General features: G+C 43.1%; 1 protein-coding gene across 1 annotated transcript in view; it reads right to left on the bottom strand.

The window, feature by feature from the left end:
* Window positions 1-8,013: 8,013 nt before the first annotated feature.
* Window positions 8,014-21,275, bottom strand: part of LOC138973662 (uncharacterized) — a gene marked incomplete in the record, with an annotated part of 93,229 nt that continues 79,967 nt past the window's right edge. Inside the window, 1 exon segment of the mRNA XM_070346390.1 lies at window positions 8,014-20,506. Within this exon segment, the coding sequence (XP_070202491.1) occupies window positions 17,811-20,506 (2,696 nt within the window).

Below are 21,275 nucleotides of genomic sequence, written 5' to 3'. Positions count from 1 at the left end.
GTAACAAATACGGTCTTAGCTGTCATATATAGCAATTCATGTGTGATAAAAGCTTTGGCTGTGGACAGAAACGAGTCCGTTTTAGGCGTCAAATTTAGAGTGAACGCTGCCAAAAGTGAAAACAAGTCGCGAAAGGCGAAATGACTACATTTAGTCAAGCTGTGGAACTCACAGAATGAAACTGAACGTAGTCCGCCGCTAGTGCAAAAGGCAGTGAAAGTGACGAACCTGTTTGGCGCGGTATAGCGATTGCGCTGTGCTTTACTGTACCTCTCTTCGTTTTAACTTTCTGAGCGTGTTTTTAATCCAAACATAATTATCATATCTATATGTTTTTGGAATCAGGAACCGACAAGGAATAAGATGAAATAGTTTTAAAACGATTTCGGAAATTTAATTTTGATCATAATTTTTATATTTTTAATTTTCAGAGCTTGTTTTTAATCCAAATATAACATATGTATATGTTTTTGGAATCAGAAAATGACGAAGAATAAGATGAAATTGTTTTTGGATCGTTTAATAAAAAAATAATTTAATTACAAGTTTCCGATTTTTAATGACCAAACTCACTCATTAGTTTTTAAGCCACCAAGTGGAAATGCAATATCAAACCCCGGCCTTTGTCGAAGATTGCTTTCCCAAAATTTCAATCAATTTAATGGAAAAATGAGGGTGTGACAGTGCCGCCTCAACTTTTACAAAAAGCCGGATATGACGTCATCAAAGGTATTTATCGAAAAAAAGAAAAAAAGTCCGGGAACCAGGAACTCTCATGTCAAATTTCATAAAGATCGGCCCAGTAGTTTAGTCTGAATTGCTCTACACACACACACAGACACACACACACACACACACACACACACACACACACACACACACACACACACACACACACACACACACACACACATACACCACGACCCTCGTCTCGATTCCCCCCTCTATGTTAAAACATTTAGTCAAAACTTGACTAAATGTAAAAAGAGAAATAAAACGCCTAACGGTTTTGAGGTTTGTGTTTCTGCAACTGTTTTGACATGTGCAGGTTATCCAGAGAGGGTGAACACAGCGAATGAAATTGTTTTTAGCGCTCTAGCGCTCTTAGTTTGTCAGATCAAGAGGTGGTCCATATTAGGAGCCGGTCCATATTAGGAGCCCTTCCCCTATTACATTCCCTCTCCGGCCACTGACTGATCACTAAGTGTGACCCGTACAGCACCTGTTATTTGCCGTCCACCCGTCCAGAGAAAAACAGGGTGCCTGATACGAGATCAATGCAGCGAGAGAAAATCCATACACTCCAGCGAAGAGTGCACACCAGTCGTAGGGGAAGGGCTCCTAATATGGACCACTTTTTGTTTCATGCTGATAACTAGCTTGTTTTCTTGCGAAGAAGTTTCATTTTGTGTTTGGTAGTCCTTCTCTCTTAGGCAAAAAAAAAAAAGGTCTGTTTACGGTAACATAGGCCAAAAAAATAGGGTCGGTAGGTCGGGATTTTTTTTTTTTTTTTTCCAAAAAACCATATTTTTACGTTATTTTGCCTTTTTTTTGTTTTTTTTCCCCAAATGCCAAAAAAGTCTAGGGTCGCGCGAAAAAGCTAGGGTAGGTCGGGTTACCGTAACCACACCTATTTTTTTTTTAGGCCTTAGGTTAACCGTTAGGACTAATTAGAGTGAAATAGCTTTGATAGACATTCAGCAAAAATTAAATACAGAAAAAATCACAAATGGTCCATATTAGGAGCCTGGGCGCCTAATATGGACCAGTCAAGCGGCCTTCACGAATCACTGTAAAGAGCCCCCTATACTTCAAAATAACATGATACAACTTAGTGTACAAGTCAGACTAGTTAAAATATGCTTTAGATGTATTTGTTTCGGGTCGATGAGAGCATTATTTGAAGCACACCAGGAAACAAAAGAAGCTTATCAAAAACAGAGTGAAATTAAGTAAAATTATCAACTTCCACGAAAAGAAGACTTTTTGTTATATTTTTTTTAAATCTTGAGGGCTAGTTATAGGTTATTTCCAGCAAGCTTCTTAATGAATTAATGAAAATAGCCTTTAGCTTTTATTGTCTTCGATTTGTTGAAGGTGGTCCATATTTCGGGACTCGTACATACTTTGAGATTTTGCTATTATTTTTTAGTTGCAGGAGAAACTCGGGGTCAACACTGCTAAAATGTAACAAATACTGTCTTAGCTGTCATATATAGCAATTTTTGTGTGATAAAAGCTTTGGCTGTGGACAGAAACGAGTCCGTTTTAGGCGGCAAATTTAGAGTGAACGCTGCCAAAAGTGAAAACAAGTCGCGTAAGGCGAAATTACAACATTTAGTCAAGCTGTCGAACTAACAGAATGAAACGGAACTCACTGCATTTTTACAGCAAGAGCGTATACTCGTAGCATCGTCAGTCAACCGCTCGATGCACAGGCAGTGAAATTGACAAGAAGAGCGGGGTAGTAGTTGCGCTGAGAAGGATAGCACGCTTTTCTTTATCTCTATTCTTTTTAACTTTCTGAGCGTGTTTTTAATCCAAACATATCACATCTAAATTGATTTCGGAAATTTTATTTTGATCATAATTTTTATATTTTTAATTTTCAGAGCTTGTTTTTAATCTGAATATAACATATGTATATGTTTTTGGAATCAGAAAATGATGAAAAATAGGATTAACGTAAATTTGGATCGTTTTCTAAAAAAAAATCTTTTTTTTTACAATTTTCAGATTTCTAATGACCAAAGTCATTAATTAATTTTTAAGCCACCAAGCTGAAATGCAATACCGAAGTCCGGCCTTCGTCGAAGATTGCTTTGCCAAAATGTCAATCAATTTGATTGAAAAATGAGGGTGTGACAGTGCCGCCTCAACTTTTACAAAAAGCCGGATATGACGTCATCAAAGGTATTTATCGAAAAAATGAGAAAAAAGATCCGGGGATATCATTCCCAGGAACTCTCATGTCAAATTTCATAAAGATCGGTCCAGTAGTTTGGTCTGAATCGCTCTACACACACACACAGACAGACAGACAGACAGACAGACAGACACACACACACACACACACACACACACACACACACACACACACACACACACACACACACACACACGCACGCACGCACGCACATACACCACGACCCTCGTCTCGATTCCCCCCTCTACGTTAAAACATTTAGTCAAAACTTGACTAAATGTAAAAAGAGAAAAAGCCTAAGGGTTTTAAGGTTTGTGTTTCTACAACTGTTTTGAAATGTGCAAGTTATCCAGAGAGGGTGAATACAGCGAATGAGATTGTTTTGAGCGCTCTAGCGCCGTTAGTTTGTCAGAACAGGAGGTGGTCCATATTAGGAGCCGGTCCATATTAGGAGCCTTTCCCCTACCTCAGTTTGAGTCAGTGGTCCTTGGCGAATGAAGAGACCTGTGAAACACGGCCATTGCGTTGGTCAGAGGGGTTGATTAAGGGACCAGTCGAGGTGGCTTTGTGGACGGCAAAGCTTGTGTTACGCGTTATGGCTACGTGGGTTCGAGTGCAAGACCAATCTTGCTGTACATTGGTGACAGGCGCAGTGGCGTGGTGGTAAGACATCGGCCTCCTAATCGGGAGGCCGTGAGTTCGAATCCCGGTCGCTATCGCCTGGTGGGTTAAAAGTGGAGATTTTTCCGATCTCCCAGGTCAACGTATGTGCAGACCTGCTAGTGACTTAACCCCCTTCGTGTGTACACGCAAGCACAAGACCAAGTGCGCACGGAACAGATCCTGTAATCCATGTCAGAGTTCGGTGGGTTATAGAAACACGAAAATACCCAGCATGCCTCCCCCGAAATCGGCGTATGCTGCCTGAAGGGCGGCGTAAAAACGGCCATACACGTAAAAATCCACTCGTGCTAAAAACATGAGTGAACGTGGGAGTCTAGGCCCATGAACGAAGAAGAAGAAGAAGCTGGACATTGGTGACCATGTTTGCTGTTAATGGGTTGTATTCGTGTCTGGGAAACACTGTTAGTTGCCTGTTGTGTCTCATGTGTTCGTGCATTCTCCTTTTGTTTATGCTAGGCAGTGTGTGCTTGCTTGGTTAGTATGTTGGTCGGTTGTTGTTAGTTTGGCTTGTTTGGTTGTCAGCTGGTTATTACTACTTGTCTAGTTAGTTAGCAAGCAAGCTGGTTTGCTATCTCGCTTGTTTGTTTGCGAAATGTGTATGGTCCGAAAGCGAAGCAAACAATCTTGAAACCTTATATATGTTTCGGCTGAATTGGTTTGTTGAGATTTGCTATGCGTGTGCCGTGTGTGTGTGTGTGTGTGTGTGTGTGTGTGTGTGTGTGTGTGTGTGTGTGTGTGTGTGTTTGTGCGTGCGTGCGTGCGTGCGTCCGTGCGTGCGTGCCTGCCTGCCTGCCTGCCTGCCTGCCTGCGTGTTTTGCATTACCATTGTTGCCGATAGTTTCTAAAAACAAAAAAGAATAAAAATTCTCACATCGTCTACCGAACAGTAATACGACTCGAAACGACACAACTTCCCAGCCTGCCAAGTGTCAAACAGAACGTTGTATCGTCTCGTCAACAGTCGTAAACAAACAACTCGGAATACCTGGCATCGGAACATACAGACTTAACACAAGCACTAACCTGATTTTGTGCGTGTCCAAACACCGTCGGATGCACTGATGCACACGATAAAGACCCCACGCTCACACAGAAAGTCTCAGATGGCTTGGATAACACGAATACACACTCATGCATGCAAAAGCCCAAAGTCCCAAAAATCCCAAAGTCCTTTCACCGAAAATGTAACGCCGGTGAAGTAGACTCCACAAAGTCGGCTTCGCCAAATTAGGCTATAAGGCAAAAAAAAAAATAGTCTGTTTACGGTAACATAGGCCAAAAAAATAGGGTCGGTAGGTCGGGAATTTTTTTCCCCCCAAAAAACCCCCATATTTTTACGTTATTTTGCCAAAAAAACAAGATTTTTTTTCTCTTTTTTTCTTCTTCCCCCAAATGCCAAAAAAAAGTCTAGGGTCGCGCGAAAAAACTAGGGTCGGTCGGGTTACCGTAAACAGACCTATTTTTTTTTTTGGCCTAATCTCTCGTGATCCCATCATCCTCGTATCTTCATACTTTCAGTGTGACGAGACAAGCTGATCAAATGCCGTCGAGTCAAAAAGGCAGCCTACACTACACTGATTGGCCCTGTTCGAGTGAAAAATAACTGACCATTTCCTCGGCGTATTACCAATACATGTTGAAAAAATATAGGCCGATTGGCCCTAAGAAGACGTTAAAATCGAATAGTCAGTCAGTCAGTGAGCAGGCAGAACACGGACGGAATAACCAGCAGAAGCAAATGAATCCATCAGAGTGACGACTGCATCAGCAGGGATGATCGATAACTGTTGCAATGCGTTGGCCTGCATTTCACGGGGCGGACAAGATCATCGGTCATCGGCGTTTATGAAGGAATTATCTTTCTGGCGATGAATGTAAGTACGTGATGAATGGGGGTGGTAAGTGTGTGTGTGTGTGTGTGTGTGTGTGTGTGTGTGTGTGTGTGTGTGTGTGTGTGTGTGCATGCGAGTGTGTGTTTGAATGGTGTTTGTGGGGGGGGGGATGTGCGATTGTGTGTGTGTGCGTGTGTGTGCGTGCGTGTGCCGTGTGTGTGTGTGTGCGCGCGCGTGCGTGCGTGCGTGCGTGCGTGCGTGTTTATTTTTTAATTGTCGCGCATTTGTCAGTCAATTTGTTTCTTTTCTTTCATTTACATTCATCAAGTGAATTCAGCATGGAAGGACTTAACTCCACCGCCAGAGAAACACTTTCTAAAACGTTTCCAAAGAACGGGTGAGAACATGCTGCCAGACTAGTAGAGACATAAATCGACTTCCTAATCAACTGCATGACGTCACGCTCATAAGAAAAATACCTATCTCAGTCAGTGTTGACTAAATGTAAAAATGAATTGAAAAACAAAAACTAAGGGGTAGCCTACATCCGTAAAGTCCCTGCAGATACTTCCACAATATTTGGGACTTTTTCACGGTCAGGCGATAACTGCTCTGGTTTAGATACCTATATCAAATATCAGGCACTGACATTTTTTCTCGTTTACACTGACACATGCTACATATTGTTTTTGTGAATTTGATCATTACTTTTGACAGTTAACAACAACAGATGTTACAGAGCCTACACGATGCAGTTCTATCAAGTTAACGAACTGTGTGAACCGATCATGCATATTAAGCTATTTAAGTTAATGTACTGTAAATATGAAGTTCTATCAAGTTAACGAACTTGCAACTGGGTGACCCGACCATGCATACGCTATGTAGCCTACATTAAATTTGAAGTAGCTAATCCGTTTTTCTGGACCTTCAAATATTGCAAAAGGTGAAAGTCTGGAAGGTTTAAATTGGGTGAGAGTGGATGATACTGCCGTCGAGCCTCCAACTCTTGTGTCGACCCCCGAAGTTTGGACCCTGTGCAGTGGAACCTCCCATTACGGTCTCAAAAAGTCTGACAAAATCAGGTCTTAAAAAGGAGGGAGTCTTAAAATGGGGGTAAATCTACAGAGGATTTGATCAGAAAACCTTAACAACTAAGGTCTTAAAAAGTAGGAAGTCTTAAATTGGAGGGGGGGGTCTTAAAACGGGGGTTGCATTGTACTGGACTGTACTGCACTGTACTCATCATCAACTCCACACTCAATTAATAAACATCTAGGATGATCAATGGTGAATGTCAGGTGGCTGATGGTTTATTTCTTGCGGTCACATAATGGGTTACTTACATGATGCAATTTTCTCTGCAATGCTACTGGGAGAAAGCGGGAAGTTGGGAGGGGGAGGGGAGGCAGCCGTGTGTGTGTGTGTGTGTGTGTGTGTGTGTGTGTGTGTGTGTGTGTGTGTTTGCGTGCGTGCGTGCGTGCGTATGTGTGTGTGCTCGTGTGTGTGTGTGTGTGTGTGAAAGCTTGTTCAAGTTTTTTTTTTTATGAAATTGCCTTATGCATTAACAGAGCGAATACGCACTGCAGAAAGATTAATAAAATTAATAGGGAAAGGAAATTTAAAAAAAACAACATAGCGTGTATGTGTGTGTGTGTGTGTGTGTGTGTGTGTGTGTGTGTGTGTGTGTGTGTATGACGCAAGCTGTTTGTGACATTTGTTCAACGTTATCAAAACAAAGGGAGGTCAGCGGTGCGCCTGAACGAAGAAGCGTAAAGACCAGATAGCTTCCCTTGTGCTACCAAAATACACTGATCCAAAGCCAAAATAACCTAATGAGTTCAATTACCTCCCTTATATCTGTGTACCTTGTTGGAATTCACTCTTTAAATGTGAACAATTAGAAACAGCAAAACAGAAGAGTAAAAGAAAGAAAAAGTTATTTGCTTTTTTGCTCCTTTGCACTGTTACTGAGCCCGAGCTCATGTCATAGTGTTCTGCAACTGTGTTCCAGTGTGTGCATCTGTGTGCGAGCCTGTGCGTATGTGTGCGTGTGTTTGGTGTGTGTATGTGTGTGTTTGTTAGTGTGTAAATGAGTGCGCTAGTGTTGAAAGAATTACTGAATGCTAGTGTCCGTATGAAACAGACTTCTCTTTTATGGACGTGACTGTTCACGTACACACACACACACGTACACACACACTCACGCACACGTACACATACACATGTACACACACACACGTACACACACACAGTCACACACACACGTACACACACACACACACACGCACGCACGCATGCACGCACACACGTACACACACACACACACGTACACACACGCACGCATGCACACACACACACACACACACACACACGTACACACACACACACACACGCACGCATGCACACACACACACACACACGTACACACACACTCACGCACACGTACACACACACACGTACACACACGTACACACACGCACGCATGCACACACACACAGTCACACACACACACCACACACACAGTCACACACACCCACACACACAACCACGACACAAAAAGGCACAACCGAAGACATAGTGTTCTGTATTATGGTGTCTGAGGCAAAACATTACATACAGTCAGTATTTTGCCATTTGTTTGGCGCAGCAAAGTTCATTACTCTCAAACTGCCTCCCAATACAGCCATGCTGAGAAGACAAAAGAGCGAGTACAGCAACTCAATCAACATTCAACAAATCAACGAGTAATTGTCAAAATGATGGAGAAAGAAAAACAATTCTACATGTTCTTATTACACAGCACAATTCACAGAGGTAGAGACTAGACTGCCGGAAATGTAAAGAAATTGAAACAAAATTGCTGATCTGACCAATACTGAAAATATTCTACAAATTCAAAAGGAGTCAAAAACCCAAAGCAACACAAAACAAAAACAAACTAAATCAAACCAATAATAAAACTGCCAGTAACCTGGAGAAACAGTATGCAGTAACAGTCGTAACAGACAGAAAAATAAATACATTTACAATGAACTCATGTTTTGTATAAGTAACTGTGCAGCTAATAGGCTCTTTTTACATGAACACACACTCAAACAAAAGCGCACCAAGTCTGTACAATTTCAAGACAGAATAAAATATATGTAGACAGTGGAACCTCCCCTTTAAGACCTAAATAAAACCTGAAAAAAAATCAGGTCTTAAAAAGAAGTGAGTCTTAAAATGGGGGGGTAAATTTACAGAGATTATGAACAGAAAATCTGAGAAAACAGGGTCTTAAATGGGGGGTCTTAAATAAGGAAGTCTTACAAGGGGGGGGGGGGGGGAGGGGGCCACTGTACCACTGAGCTGTATCCCATTTTCACTTGAAAAACAAGAGGCGAAGCCTTCAAGGCTCACGTAAGAAATCGACAAACAGTAACACAAACTCAATCACTTCGTCACACACACACACACACACACACACACACAGTAAGCGGCATAGGTGACACTGTGCAAGAAAGCGAGACACTAGATCTAGATCTGAATGGCCGATTTCGAAGAAAAAACTAGTCTCGGCCCGCTCGGCAAAATAACAATGACCGAGACTTTCAGTAATTCCTTCGCGTGACGTCTAACCCTCTTACGTCATAATGTGACGTCTTCAAATGTTGTGACGTCTTCAAATGTTGTGACGTCTTCAAATGTTAAAGTTTCTACCACAGACATACATACATACATACGCACGCACGCACGCACAGACAGACAAAAGTTAGCATCGCATAGGCTACACTTACGTGAGCCAAAAATCTGAAAAAACCCAAGGTCTTAAAACGGGGAATCTTAAATAAGGGAGTCTTACAAGGGGGGGGGGGGGGGGGAGGGGGGCCGGGGGGGTTCCACTGTACCACTGAGCTGTATCGCCATCTTCACTTGAAAAACAAACAAACAAACTCACATTCCATCTTTCAATTCTGAAATGAAAGCAGACAGTTGTTCGGTACAGCGTAAAATTCTGCACACACTGCAACACTCAAAGAGTACGCACACAAAACACACAATATCTCATAACTTTATGCAACACATTAACATTGACCAATGAAAAGTGAAACCCTAACTTACTAAAGCCGGTGTCTTTCATAACAAAGAAAGAACAGTCTTGCCTAAGATATATCCCTTGGGGAAATAGAGGGAAAAGCAATCAAATTTCCATTGAAATACAATGATAAAATGGGGAAGGCGGGTGGTCAATTTTGACACCAACAAACACAGGTACACATGGTGGGACTGTAAAATGACATGAATCCTGAACCTCAACCGAACCACACACAAAAAAAGAGAACAAAAAAAGAAAGAAAAAAAGAGGCCATAATCGAATCTGGATTTCCGGCATATACCGGAAGAATCACACCCTTGCAGGTACATTACACTGGAAGAAAAAGTGGGGGGGGGGGCTGGGAGGAGAGGGGGGGGGGGTGGGGGGGGGAGAATGCCTGCAAGTTTCCATGGTGCCTCCTTATATGGAGATACCCTGAGCAGATTTGTCAAGTCAGCATTTTTTTCCCCTCTCTAAAATGAGCACCTTGCACCTAAGAAAAAAAACTGCAAGAATTTAAAAAAAAGTAAAATGATCCAAAGACTGATAAAATTCAAAAAAGAAGAATCAGAGAACACCATCAATGATTTGATTCCCCATCCAAACCGTCACCCCTCTCTCTGCATCCCCATTTTTAAACCGCATTTTAAATTTTAGAAGCAAGAAAATGAAACCAACAAAACAGCTCTTAATTTTTTTAGAAGCAACAAAATGAACCGTACACTCTTCAAAGCCAGCTCTGAAATTATCGAAGCAATAAAATGAAACTGAACTGTCGTGTCTTGGAACTTCAGAGGGAATTAACGAAATGAAGCAGCTCACTTTTCTTACATTTAAACACTGAACAGGCTGCTTCCATTACTTTCACTTGAATACATGAAATGCAATTTTAATCCACATGAGAATTCGTTGCAAAGTACCGTACTTTCCGGGTTACAAGGCGCGACTTTTTTTCCTCGAGTTTGACCCCTGCGTCTTGTATAACGAAGCGCCTAATCCGTGTATGAAATACGAAAAAAATCAAAGAGACCGCCTGAGTACCAGTCAAACAACTTGTGATAATGCATGTTTCAGCTACTAGGTACTACCCTGGCCAAGTTTCCTCTCAAGACATCAAAGAGACCGCCCCATAGGTTAAACTGGTCACTGACCCCGGTGCAGGAAGTGTTTCCTCTCTCAGATCTATGACAGGGGAACCACCTCTCATAACAAAAACTGGGTCATTGACCCCTGGGAAAAAGGTCAGTGTCTAAACAAGGCAACCCAGCTATCACAATGGACCTGCCTTTGATCTCGCGGCACACACAGAGCACCGGTATACTTTTTTAATTTTGGTGCGCCCTATCGGCCCCCTGCGCCCAATGGGTGACTGGAATACAATTTTTTTTTTAAAGAGGGGGGTGCGCCTTATGCGCTGTAGCGCCTTGTAACCCGGAAAGTACGGTACCTTCAAGACCAATTTTTTTTTATACAGCAGTGATGACAATTTGAATGGCTACTTGTCAGAGCCATGTGAAAGGACCATTTTGCGGGATAGGGAAGGGACATATTTAAACCGTCCAAATTTGTTGCACCCTCGGAATCTAAAGACAAAGATATCTAGCAAAAGGACAAATAAAAGTGTGTTTGTGACAGGCAAGGTGCACAGAAGAAAAAGATTTTAAGTAAACTCGCTGCTTCATTTTGACTACCGGTACACAATTATCTAAACAGATAAATTCATTGTGCGCTGAATGTCTTTCTTTCTGCCCTGTATTGAAGCACTTTCATGAATGAAAAAAAAAATATGGTGATGGTGGTTGGGGGGCTTGGGGTGTGTTGGGGCAGGGGGGGGGGGGGGGGAAGATGTGTGTAACAAGCATGGGAATTGAAAAAAGTAAAAAAGGCTGACAATTTGTAATATCAAAGTCGACGGCACGAAGCGCCTACCTAGTCTTACTAGGGGGGTCCGGGGGCTTGCCCCCCCCCCCCCCCCCCCCCCCCCCTCTAGAAAAAAATGTCTCCAAAGAACCCAAATTGTGCAATTTGGTGACATCTGAGCTCCAAGTTTGCCATTAAATTCAGTTTTCAGAACCAATTTTGCCTCCCCCATTTATTTTTTCGGCAGACGATTTTGCTTTTTTGGCGGAACAAAAAAACATTTTGGCAATTTGGTGACATCTGAGCTCCAAGTTTGCCATTAAACTCAGTTTTCAGAACCAATTTTGCCTCCCCCATTTATTTTTTCGGCAGACGATTTTGCTTTTTCGGCGGAACAAAAAATCATTTTGGCGGACAATTCCCATGCCTGGTGTGAGGACTGGGGCTGGGGAGGGGGCCAGAGAAAGGGACAGGGAGGAGGTGTCTTGGAAGGGGAGTCGGTAGGGGTAGGAGGGAGAGATGAAGGTGGATAGTTTGAAATGTCCTGTGTTGAATAAAAAGCACTCTCACCAATTAGGCCAAATAAAAATATATGTTGGTTTAGGGTAACCCGACAGACCCCACTTTTTCCCCCCGACCCTAACACTTTTTTTTCATTTCTCAAAAAAACAAAAAACTGTTGGCACATTTTGCGAACCATACAGAGACTAAGGGAAGTAACCTCCTTTAAAATCGACTAAATTCAACAACAAAAAAGTTAACAAATACAATTAAAAAAAAAAGCCGACCTACCGACCCTATCTTTTTTGGTCACGTTACCCTAAACCAACAAATATTTTTGTTTGGCCTTAGGAAGACATGTGGTGGTGTGTGTGGTGTGGTGTGTGTGTGTGTGGGGGGGGGGAGATTACAGAAAGTGAGGCAAAGTTTCAGAGGGAATGAGAGAGGGATGAGGGAAAAGGTGGATGATAAAAAGGAACAACACTACAGTCACTACACACATTTTAAATTCAACAAACAACTAACAACACCCAATAAACACATTTTGAATATCTCGCCAGCAAAAAGCCACAACAACAACAACAGCACTGACTCTACACACACACACACACACACACACACACACACACACAGACAACTGCGCTGGTACACATGTGTAAGTATATTATTATTCATGGATCAAATACTATTCAAAATATTGCACAAAATATACTTTATTTACAGATGTATTTCAATGGAAAGCGTGCCTCTCCTCATACTGGAAGCATTCCCCCCGCAAAAGTTAGGCGTTTGAATACAATGGTAAGTCAGATTCGCTGCAGATTTGAAATGTTAGATTACACGAGTGCTTTGGTGCAAGAAAAAATGTCCACAATGCAAACTTTTTAGATAAAAAAAATCAATCCATGCATGTACACTTTTTCACCAAATTATCCACACTTTATTGACATTGTACATGTCAGAAATCCGAAACTTAAATTGCACTCAGTCTATTTTTTCCATAAAATCTGCGAATTAAACATTCTTTTCACTTTTACATGCATTGAGGTTATATGTTCACTTCTTTGTAATGATCATGGACATTTTTGCCAAACACACAAATAAACCAACACAGCCAAACCCTTGTTATGACAAATTCCTAAGAATTTCGTCGAATAAATCCGTACTTCGATTAAAACTTTGCTGTACACCATTGTCAAAACTTTGAATGTCTGACTGCAGGTAACTCTGAAGCGTACGTGTGAACAATTTCAAGAACTCAAATAAAAATGCAAAAGGTTAGAAAATCACGTAAATGGAGAAACAAATTTCTAATCAGCAATGGTCCAACATTTTAGATTTCTGTGAAGCATATTTCTCGCTCACTCAATGGCATGGACTAGAGATATATTAGTCGTACTTTGAAATTCATCTTCATACATCTTTTTTTCTCTTCATCCACACAAGTATTTTAACCATGACATTGCACAATAAATAGAACTGGAAAACAACATTTCTGAAGCTACACTATGTACAGGCTATACTACTATGTGTCTACTTCCTGATATAATATGAGCTACCATACATGGAAACTTTGTGCAGTTTTCATTCATAAATTCTTTTTTCTTCTGTCACACGCTAACACAATCTGCAAAATGAGTATTCTTGTAAAATGTCAAACAAAATCCAACGACTGCACATGCTTCAGATGAGAAGGAAAAACAGGAAATAACGCACACGGAAATTTTTCAGAAAACATGAAAAAGCGAGACAGAGAGACAAGATGAAAATCAGGATTTCAAATTTAAGATTTCAAGAGTAGAATAGTGTACCAGTATGTATGCGCATTGTATTTTTTTCTTTACATGGAGTATATATATACACCCTTACATGTGTCAAAAGAAATGCAAATGTCAGAAGTTTAAGATCATTCTTCAGAAATATTACATTCTTCACACAAAAATCATGTTAAATACAATTTAAGACAAAACATCAGCAGATACTTTAGGCGTCAGCAATTGTCTTCCATATATATACTACAAATATTTACAGCCATGATGCAATGATTCCATTCATCATCATGAATATTTATCGCCTATGAAAATAGTTCAGCCATGTTGGAAAGCGAGTCTTTTGTATCTCATGTGTTTTTACAACCTTTTGTTTAAATGATGGTTTCTTAATATGAAAAGACAGAAGCATTCATCTACACTTCATCACCAAGTACTTCATCTCAAAACAATTTCATTCACCAATGTGAAAAATTTGGTTGGAGGATATATTTTACTTTGTCTCACTCTTCCACCCTCTTCATCTTATCTCAGGCAATCCAGTTTAGCAGACATAAATGAATAAGGTTTTATCTTCCAAAACAAATCAGCTTCATTCATTCATTGATGTTGAAATGCATATAAATTCCGACTGGCCAAAATGAAAAAGTTTGGTGGTATGAAGAGAGACGAGAGAAAAATTCAAGGAGCAAGAACTATAACGTTATCTCCTACTTCTACTCAGAACACAATTACCATGTCGTTGTAATTGCAAATTAAATTAATAAAATCAATTTCTAACAAAAATGCACACAATAATAAAATGTAGGTTTTAACTGGAGTTTCATTTCAGCCCCTGTATATAAAACATTTAAAATAACAGAATTGTGAACATTTTAGACATCCATGTTATAGACATAATACTGACTATGTCATAGCTACAGCATCATTTATAGCCGGAAAAAGTGTTAAAAGAATAAATACGGCCAGTTGTTAAAACTCAAACAAATATTTATCACTTAATCAGACTAGAATCAAAAAAAGCTAAAGCAAACCTTAAACTGCTGAACAGTAAAAACATGACAATAACAAAAAAATTATAATAAAAAATAAAAACACTGCCTGTACCTCCTGTTAAGAAGATTGTTGTAGTTCAATAACAGAGAACCAAACTCAACAGAAGACATGATATTATGCAGTTTTCATTGAGCTTAAAAACCACTAGCTTTTGAGATGCTACTAAAAACAAAAGACTGCTGACTTTAACACAAGAATACTTTGTTGCTTTAATACAGGGGACTCATGAAAAAAAATTAACTTTAAAGAACTACATTACACACACACACACACACACACACACACACACACACACACACACACACACACACACACACACACACACACACACTCTCTCTCCCTTCCTGAAAGGGTTTTGCTACCAGAAATTGCAAAGAAAAACAGTGCGATGGTTTTGCTAAAAAATAAGTACTCCTCTCAGAATAAATCAAAAAGTTTCACAGAGTAGAAAAATGCAAAATGATGTAAGGTCGTACTATTCTGACATTGAATGTGTGATAGTAACGATCATTTCCAGCTCAGATGTCACAATGAAGATATCATGGCTTTAGAAATAGTAATATACACATTATGTCATGTTGGAATTAATACACACGAAACAAACACACAAATATTTCTGTTATGGGTAAGAATCAGTTCAGTGTGTAATATTAAGTTCAGAAAAACGGGCACTTTATTAAAGGCCAACTCCACTTTACTGTCTCTTCTCTCGTCAGGCTTTAACGTGGAATAAGACTTTCTTTCTTTCTTTATTTCGTGTTTAACGTCGTTTTCAACTACGAAGGTTATATCGCGAACGGGGAAAGGGGGGGAAGATGGGATAGAGCCACTTGTCAATTGTTTCTTGTTCACAAAAGCACTAATCAAAAATTTGCTCCAGGGGCTTGCAACGTAGTACAATGTATTACCTTACTGGGAGAATGCAAGTTTCCAGTACAAAGGACTTAACATTTCTTACATACTGCTTGACTAAAATCTTTACAAACATTGACTATATTCTATGCAAGAAACACTTAACAAGGGTAAAAGGAGAAACAGAATCCGTTAGTCGCCTCTTACGACATGCTGGGGAGCATCGGGTAAATTCTTCCCCCTAACCCGCGGGGGGTAGGGGAATAAGACCATCCTTCCACTTGGTCATATACCGAAAATGAACAGACTGAGTGGTCTCCGTGCACAGTGGTATTTGTGTTCAAAGAATTAACTTAGGCCTAAAAAAAAATAGGTGTGGTTACGGTAACCCGACCTACCCTATTTTTAGGGGCCGACCCTATAACTTTTTATTACATTTTGTCAAAAAAAAAGAACAAAAAAAAAGTGCAGAAAACGCAATGAAAGCGACAGCGCTCGAGTCGCACACTTATTTCCCTGTCAAGTAGGTTTAATTTGTACACATTAGAAAAAAAGGTAAAACAAAAAAAAAAGTGATTGCCTACCTTCCTACCCTATTTTTTTTTTGGCTATGTTACCTTAACCACACCTAATTTTTTTTTGCCTTAGTAAAAGGTACTGGTGCCTTTCTCAGAAATTAATTCATGAAACATTCCAACGCACCGCAGCAAGCAGTCAGGGGGTTGATTTTTGGTACGTGACCAAGTGGAGGGATGGTCTTATCCCCAGATCTGAGCCAGTGAGGCGGAGTGGGCCTTTAAGACACCCCAGTGTGCTTGCCAACCATGTCTCAGAGTGGCTCCATCTCAAGTCTCAGAGTGGCTCAATCTCAAGTCTCAGAGTGGCTCAATCTCACGTCTCAGAGTGGCTCAATCTCACGTCTCAGAGTGGCTCCATCTCAAGTCTCAGAGTGGCTCAATCTCAAGTCTCAGAGTGGCTCAATCTCACGTCTCAGAGTGGCTCAATCTCACGTCTCAGAGTGGCTCCATCTCAAGTCTCAGAGTGGCTCAATCTCACGTCTCAGAGTGGCTCCATCTCAAGTCTCAGAGTGGCTCAATCTCACGTCTCAGAGTGGCTCAATCTCACGTCTCAGAGTGGCTCCATCTCAAGTCTCAGAGTGACTCAATCTCAAGTCTCAGAGTGCTCAATCTCAAGTCTCAGAGTGCTCAATCTCAAGTCTCAGAGTGACTCAATCTAAAGTCTCAGAGTGGCTCAATCTCACGTCTCAGAGTGGCTCAATCTCACGTCTCAGAGTGGCTCAATCTCAAGTCTCAGAGTGCTCAATCTCAAGACTCAGTGTGGCTCAATCTCATTGGCACAATTTCTAAGTTCTACTGTACTCGCACACAGCTCACAGGAAATGTAGCAGACGGCAGTCGTTTCATGACGGAGAAAGACTGTTAGTTGATGTAGGTGACAACGACAGATGGTATTACAGAATGTGTACTCGCACGCAGCTCACAGGAAATGTAGCAGACACGGCAGTCGTGTCATGACGGAGAAAGACTGTTAGTTGATGTAGGTGACAACGACAGATGGCATTACAGAATGTGTATGCATGTATATATCAGCACCAGTGAATATGTTTAAATCTCCACTTCTTGGGACTCAGGCTTATGGTTTCTACCACTACCAGCTACTAACAAAATCACCGCAGCAAGCCTTGTGGTGACAAAATCCATGCCTCTTTTACACAAGAAAACAACAACAAAATTGCACTATTCTATATAAAACAAATTTGGAATAAAAAAAAGAATGTGCACATTAGTGGAGAGTGTGGCAGTTTTAAAACGAACTTGGCAGGCGATAGCATTTTCTTTTCTTTCCCTACACCTGTTTTGCTTCCCCAAATTGCGTAAAATGCATCTTTTTAACTTAAAAAAAATCCACAAATTAAATTCATCTAGATTCTAGATTCTTAAAACTCGCACTCAACAAAATTTCTTGTTAGAGCTTAACAGACACAAAATCTTTACACCATTGACTATCATTCACTTGCTTTTTCAAGTCTTCAAAAGATCCTATCTATTATTCCACGAACACAGCTGTCAATTTTCTTGACTCAACAGTAAAACTTTCATCATTCCATCCTGAAGAAGGCAGTTTATCGCTGCCGAAATATTGATGAGGAACATACCAAACCTGGTTTCCTGTTGTGCCCTCTTTTTTGTTTAGATTTTCAACGGTAAAACCTTCAACTTTTTAAAGTCCTGTCATTTCTTGGACCCGTAGAAAGGCTTGGGGCCCAGACGCAGCGGCTGGGCTGTCAGCGGTGTGTCTCTCTGTTTCAGCATCGCTGAAGAGCTGGGAATTTCCAGACTGCGCCTCATAACGTTGACCACAGCAGGCGGAGGGCAGTTATCGGCCGCGGGCGAAACGCTGCGAGTGCGGAAGGAGCGTCTGACGGGGGTGGTGGGGGACATCTCACTGCCCGAGTCCTTGCTATCGTCTTTGGGGCTTTTCTCAAAGAGTTGTCTGAGCTCCTTGATGCTCCCTCGACGCTCCACCCCGTCCCCTCCATCCTCATGACTACCCACGCTGTCCTTGTCTTCCTGTCTTCCTACTTTGCTTTCTTCCTGTTTTCCTCCCCGACTGTCTTCCTGCCTTCCTATGCTATCTTTGCCTTTGTTTTCCTGTCTCCCTACTTTGCTCTCTTCCTGCCTACCTCCCCGACTGTCTTCCTGCCTTCCTATGCTATCTTTGCCTTTGTTTTCCTGTCTCCCTACTTTGCTCTCTTCCTGCCTACCTCCCCGACTGTCTTCCTGCCTTCCCGCTCTGCCTCGAGGAAGACCACAAGGTCTGGAAGGAGAGTCCATGACTCCCCTGGTAGATTCCAGATGCTGTGTGTTGTCCGATTCCGAAGTAGACGAATCGCTGTAGGTTCGCCCGCGAGACGAACTTCTGTATCTAGGAGGGCGGCCAAAGCCCACCCCTCCCTCTGTTCTGTTGGCTGCAGTTGTTTTGGGGCGCTCGTCTGTGCTGCTACGGTTGCTGGGAGAAGGTCTGCGTCGTCGAAGGGAGTCCTCTCCCCTTCCGGCAGAGGCTCGGCGGACGGTTGGACTCTGCGAGGGTCGGCGATGGGGGGAAGGCTGTCGGCCCCCGCCCCCTCTGTCCCGCGACCTTGAGCGACGGGAGACGCCGGGGGAGGGGAGACGGGCACAGGGGGGTTGGAAGATGTCATCGTCCGTGTCTGGCTCCTTCTCCTGCGACCCCAAGCTGATGGTGGTCGACCCTGACGTGGAGTCCGACCTCTGCTCTCTGACTTTGACCTCCCCGCCCTCCTCGCTGCTGTTACCGCCTCGCTCAAACACTTCCATCAGATTGCGCATCTTGAGCGAGCGCCGCGTGCGTAACGACCCCGTGCTGTACCCGACCCCGCCGACCACCTCCCAGTTGGGGATAAGATCATCGTGTCGTTCGGCGGCGAGCTGCAGGATAGAATCATCCAGTGAGGACCGACTGGCAGCCAGGTACTGGTACGACTGCTGGTCCAGGAGCGGGGAGCGGGGTTGCCGCTGCGACCGGGCAGACCGGCCGGCAGTGCCAGAGCTGTAGCTTCGATCCCGACCCACCCCCATCCCCACCCGCAGACTTTCGTCGGAGAAGACCTCGTCCTCCTGACTGGACATTCCGGAGTGTTCCAAGTCGGAAGGGCCGGTGCTGGACAGCTCTGCAGGGGGGGAGTCTGTGGTGTCCGTGTCCAGGGCCTCGGCGATCTGCCGGGGAGGGTGCGGCACCTTTCTGGCGTGGACCGTCTGGATCTTTTTCTTCAGGTTGGGCTGTTTCTCTATCACTAGCTTTGCGTCGCCCTTGTCCATCTTGATTTCCTGTAGGATCACACCCTTGTCCCCCTTGTCCGTTTTGTGTTCTTGCACAATCACACCCTTGTCCCCCTTGTCCATTTTGTGTTCTTGCACGATCACACCCTTGCTCCCTTTGGCGGATGCCGCTGCAGCGTTGCGGTCGCCTTTCTGATTCAGAGAAGTTCTTTTTTTGACCGAGGGTCTTGCGATTTCTACCACTTCTTCTGCAGGTGGCGCCACGTGGTCGGATTTGTGAATGGACGTTCTCGTGCGAGGGACTGGACTGGGCTGAGGTTTAGCCTGAGCAGAGGATTTGCCACTAGGGGGCACTGCTGCAGGCCGAGGACTAGAGGGGCTGGTGACTGACTTGGACGTTTTCGGCTCCCGAAAGCTGCTGGTCGGGCTGGGCATTTTCTGCGACAACGGAATTTTGGAGCCGCGGAGGGTTGTCTGTTTGCCCGGTTCGTTTCCCGAAGCTTTACTCTGCTCACTGCTTGACGATCGGCAGTTTTCATTGCTGTCTTTTGATTTTGTCCCGCTCACCGACTTGCTGTTATCGGAACCACACGAAGGAGACTGAGACACAGACACGTCTCCTTGACTACCACAGTCCGAACCCTCCCGACTGTTGGTTCGTTTATGGAAGCGGGGGATTTTGGAAGCGCTGGGTCTGCGTTCGTGAGTGTGTCTGGCAGGGGGAGACTGGGAATGCAGCTGACTAGAACCGGACGACGACACCGTGGTGGTGGTGGTGATGTTGGTCGATGATGATGACGATGACGATGTGTGGGCCAGCAACATCTCCTTGCCCACGTTAAGGGCGTTCTCCATCTCCTCGGCCTGAACGTCCCCGAAACTCTCCACACGAACCAGCCTCTGCTCCACTATGGCTTCTCCGCCAATCTCCGACTCCTCCACTCGCCGCTCCACCCTGGCTTCCACCTGGACACTGCCGCGGGTCAGCGGGGGGTCGGGGTCAAGGTCAGGGTCGGAGGACTGGCTGCTGACGTTGTGAAGGTTGTCGACAAGCCTGTTGCAGAGGTTGTCTACTTCCATTGAGTCCTGTTCCGCCTTGCCAAGCTGCATGCCCCCCTCCGATGAAAAACCTGTGGATAGAGGAACAGAAATTTTTATGCAGGAGTAGAAAAGTGCTGTCTAAAATATTTGAAAATGTGGATGATGCCAATGCATTTCTTCCGCTTCCTCCCTGGAAACTGAGGGAGGGGTGGGATTCAGCCGCCCTCCTAGATACAAAAGTGCTTCTCGCGGGCGAACCTACATGTTGGATGCACCAAACTGCTTCAAAAAGCCCACATCTGGTGCCTGCTTCGTCTGTGTCTGTCTGAAGCACTGACACAGTTTCTCGATTGATCTGCGGGCACTGGTCTAATAACTTATTTCAAAGCATCGGTGAGTAGAAAAGCACAATCAAAAACTCAAACCAGTATTTAGGCAGAATTTCCTTACCATCTGGAGTTTCTCATAATTTGAAATCTGATTCTGCAATCTCAGAAAATCAAATGTTACTATTAGCTGAGACTCAAGAGCAATCATGCACTGTCAAGAGCGTATAAATCGAAAATTTTTAATTAAATTTTGATTTAATATAATATACTTACCCAATTCTTATGAATGCATTGACTTTAGTCCCACATGCTAGATGTCGAAAAACCTCTCAAATTACCTGCCCTTAGTAGGGTGGTAACCAAGCTAAAAGCGACGCCATAGCCGTTGCTATGGCCTGACCTTGCTCGGTTACCCATAACACCCTGCGCACCACGTGAGCGCCAGCATCCGTAATGATCATTCGAGACTATTAATCAAACAAACACCCCAAGGACATAATCCAGCGGGGACGGATGGGAGGGTATTAAC

Source organism: Littorina saxatilis, linkage group LG8 (genome assembly GCF_037325665.1).
Source record: "Littorina saxatilis isolate snail1 linkage group LG8, US_GU_Lsax_2.0, whole genome shotgun sequence".
Taxonomy (NCBI): domain Eukaryota; kingdom Metazoa; phylum Mollusca; class Gastropoda; order Littorinimorpha; family Littorinidae; genus Littorina; species Littorina saxatilis.
This window is presented reverse-complemented; position numbering and strand designations above follow the sequence as displayed.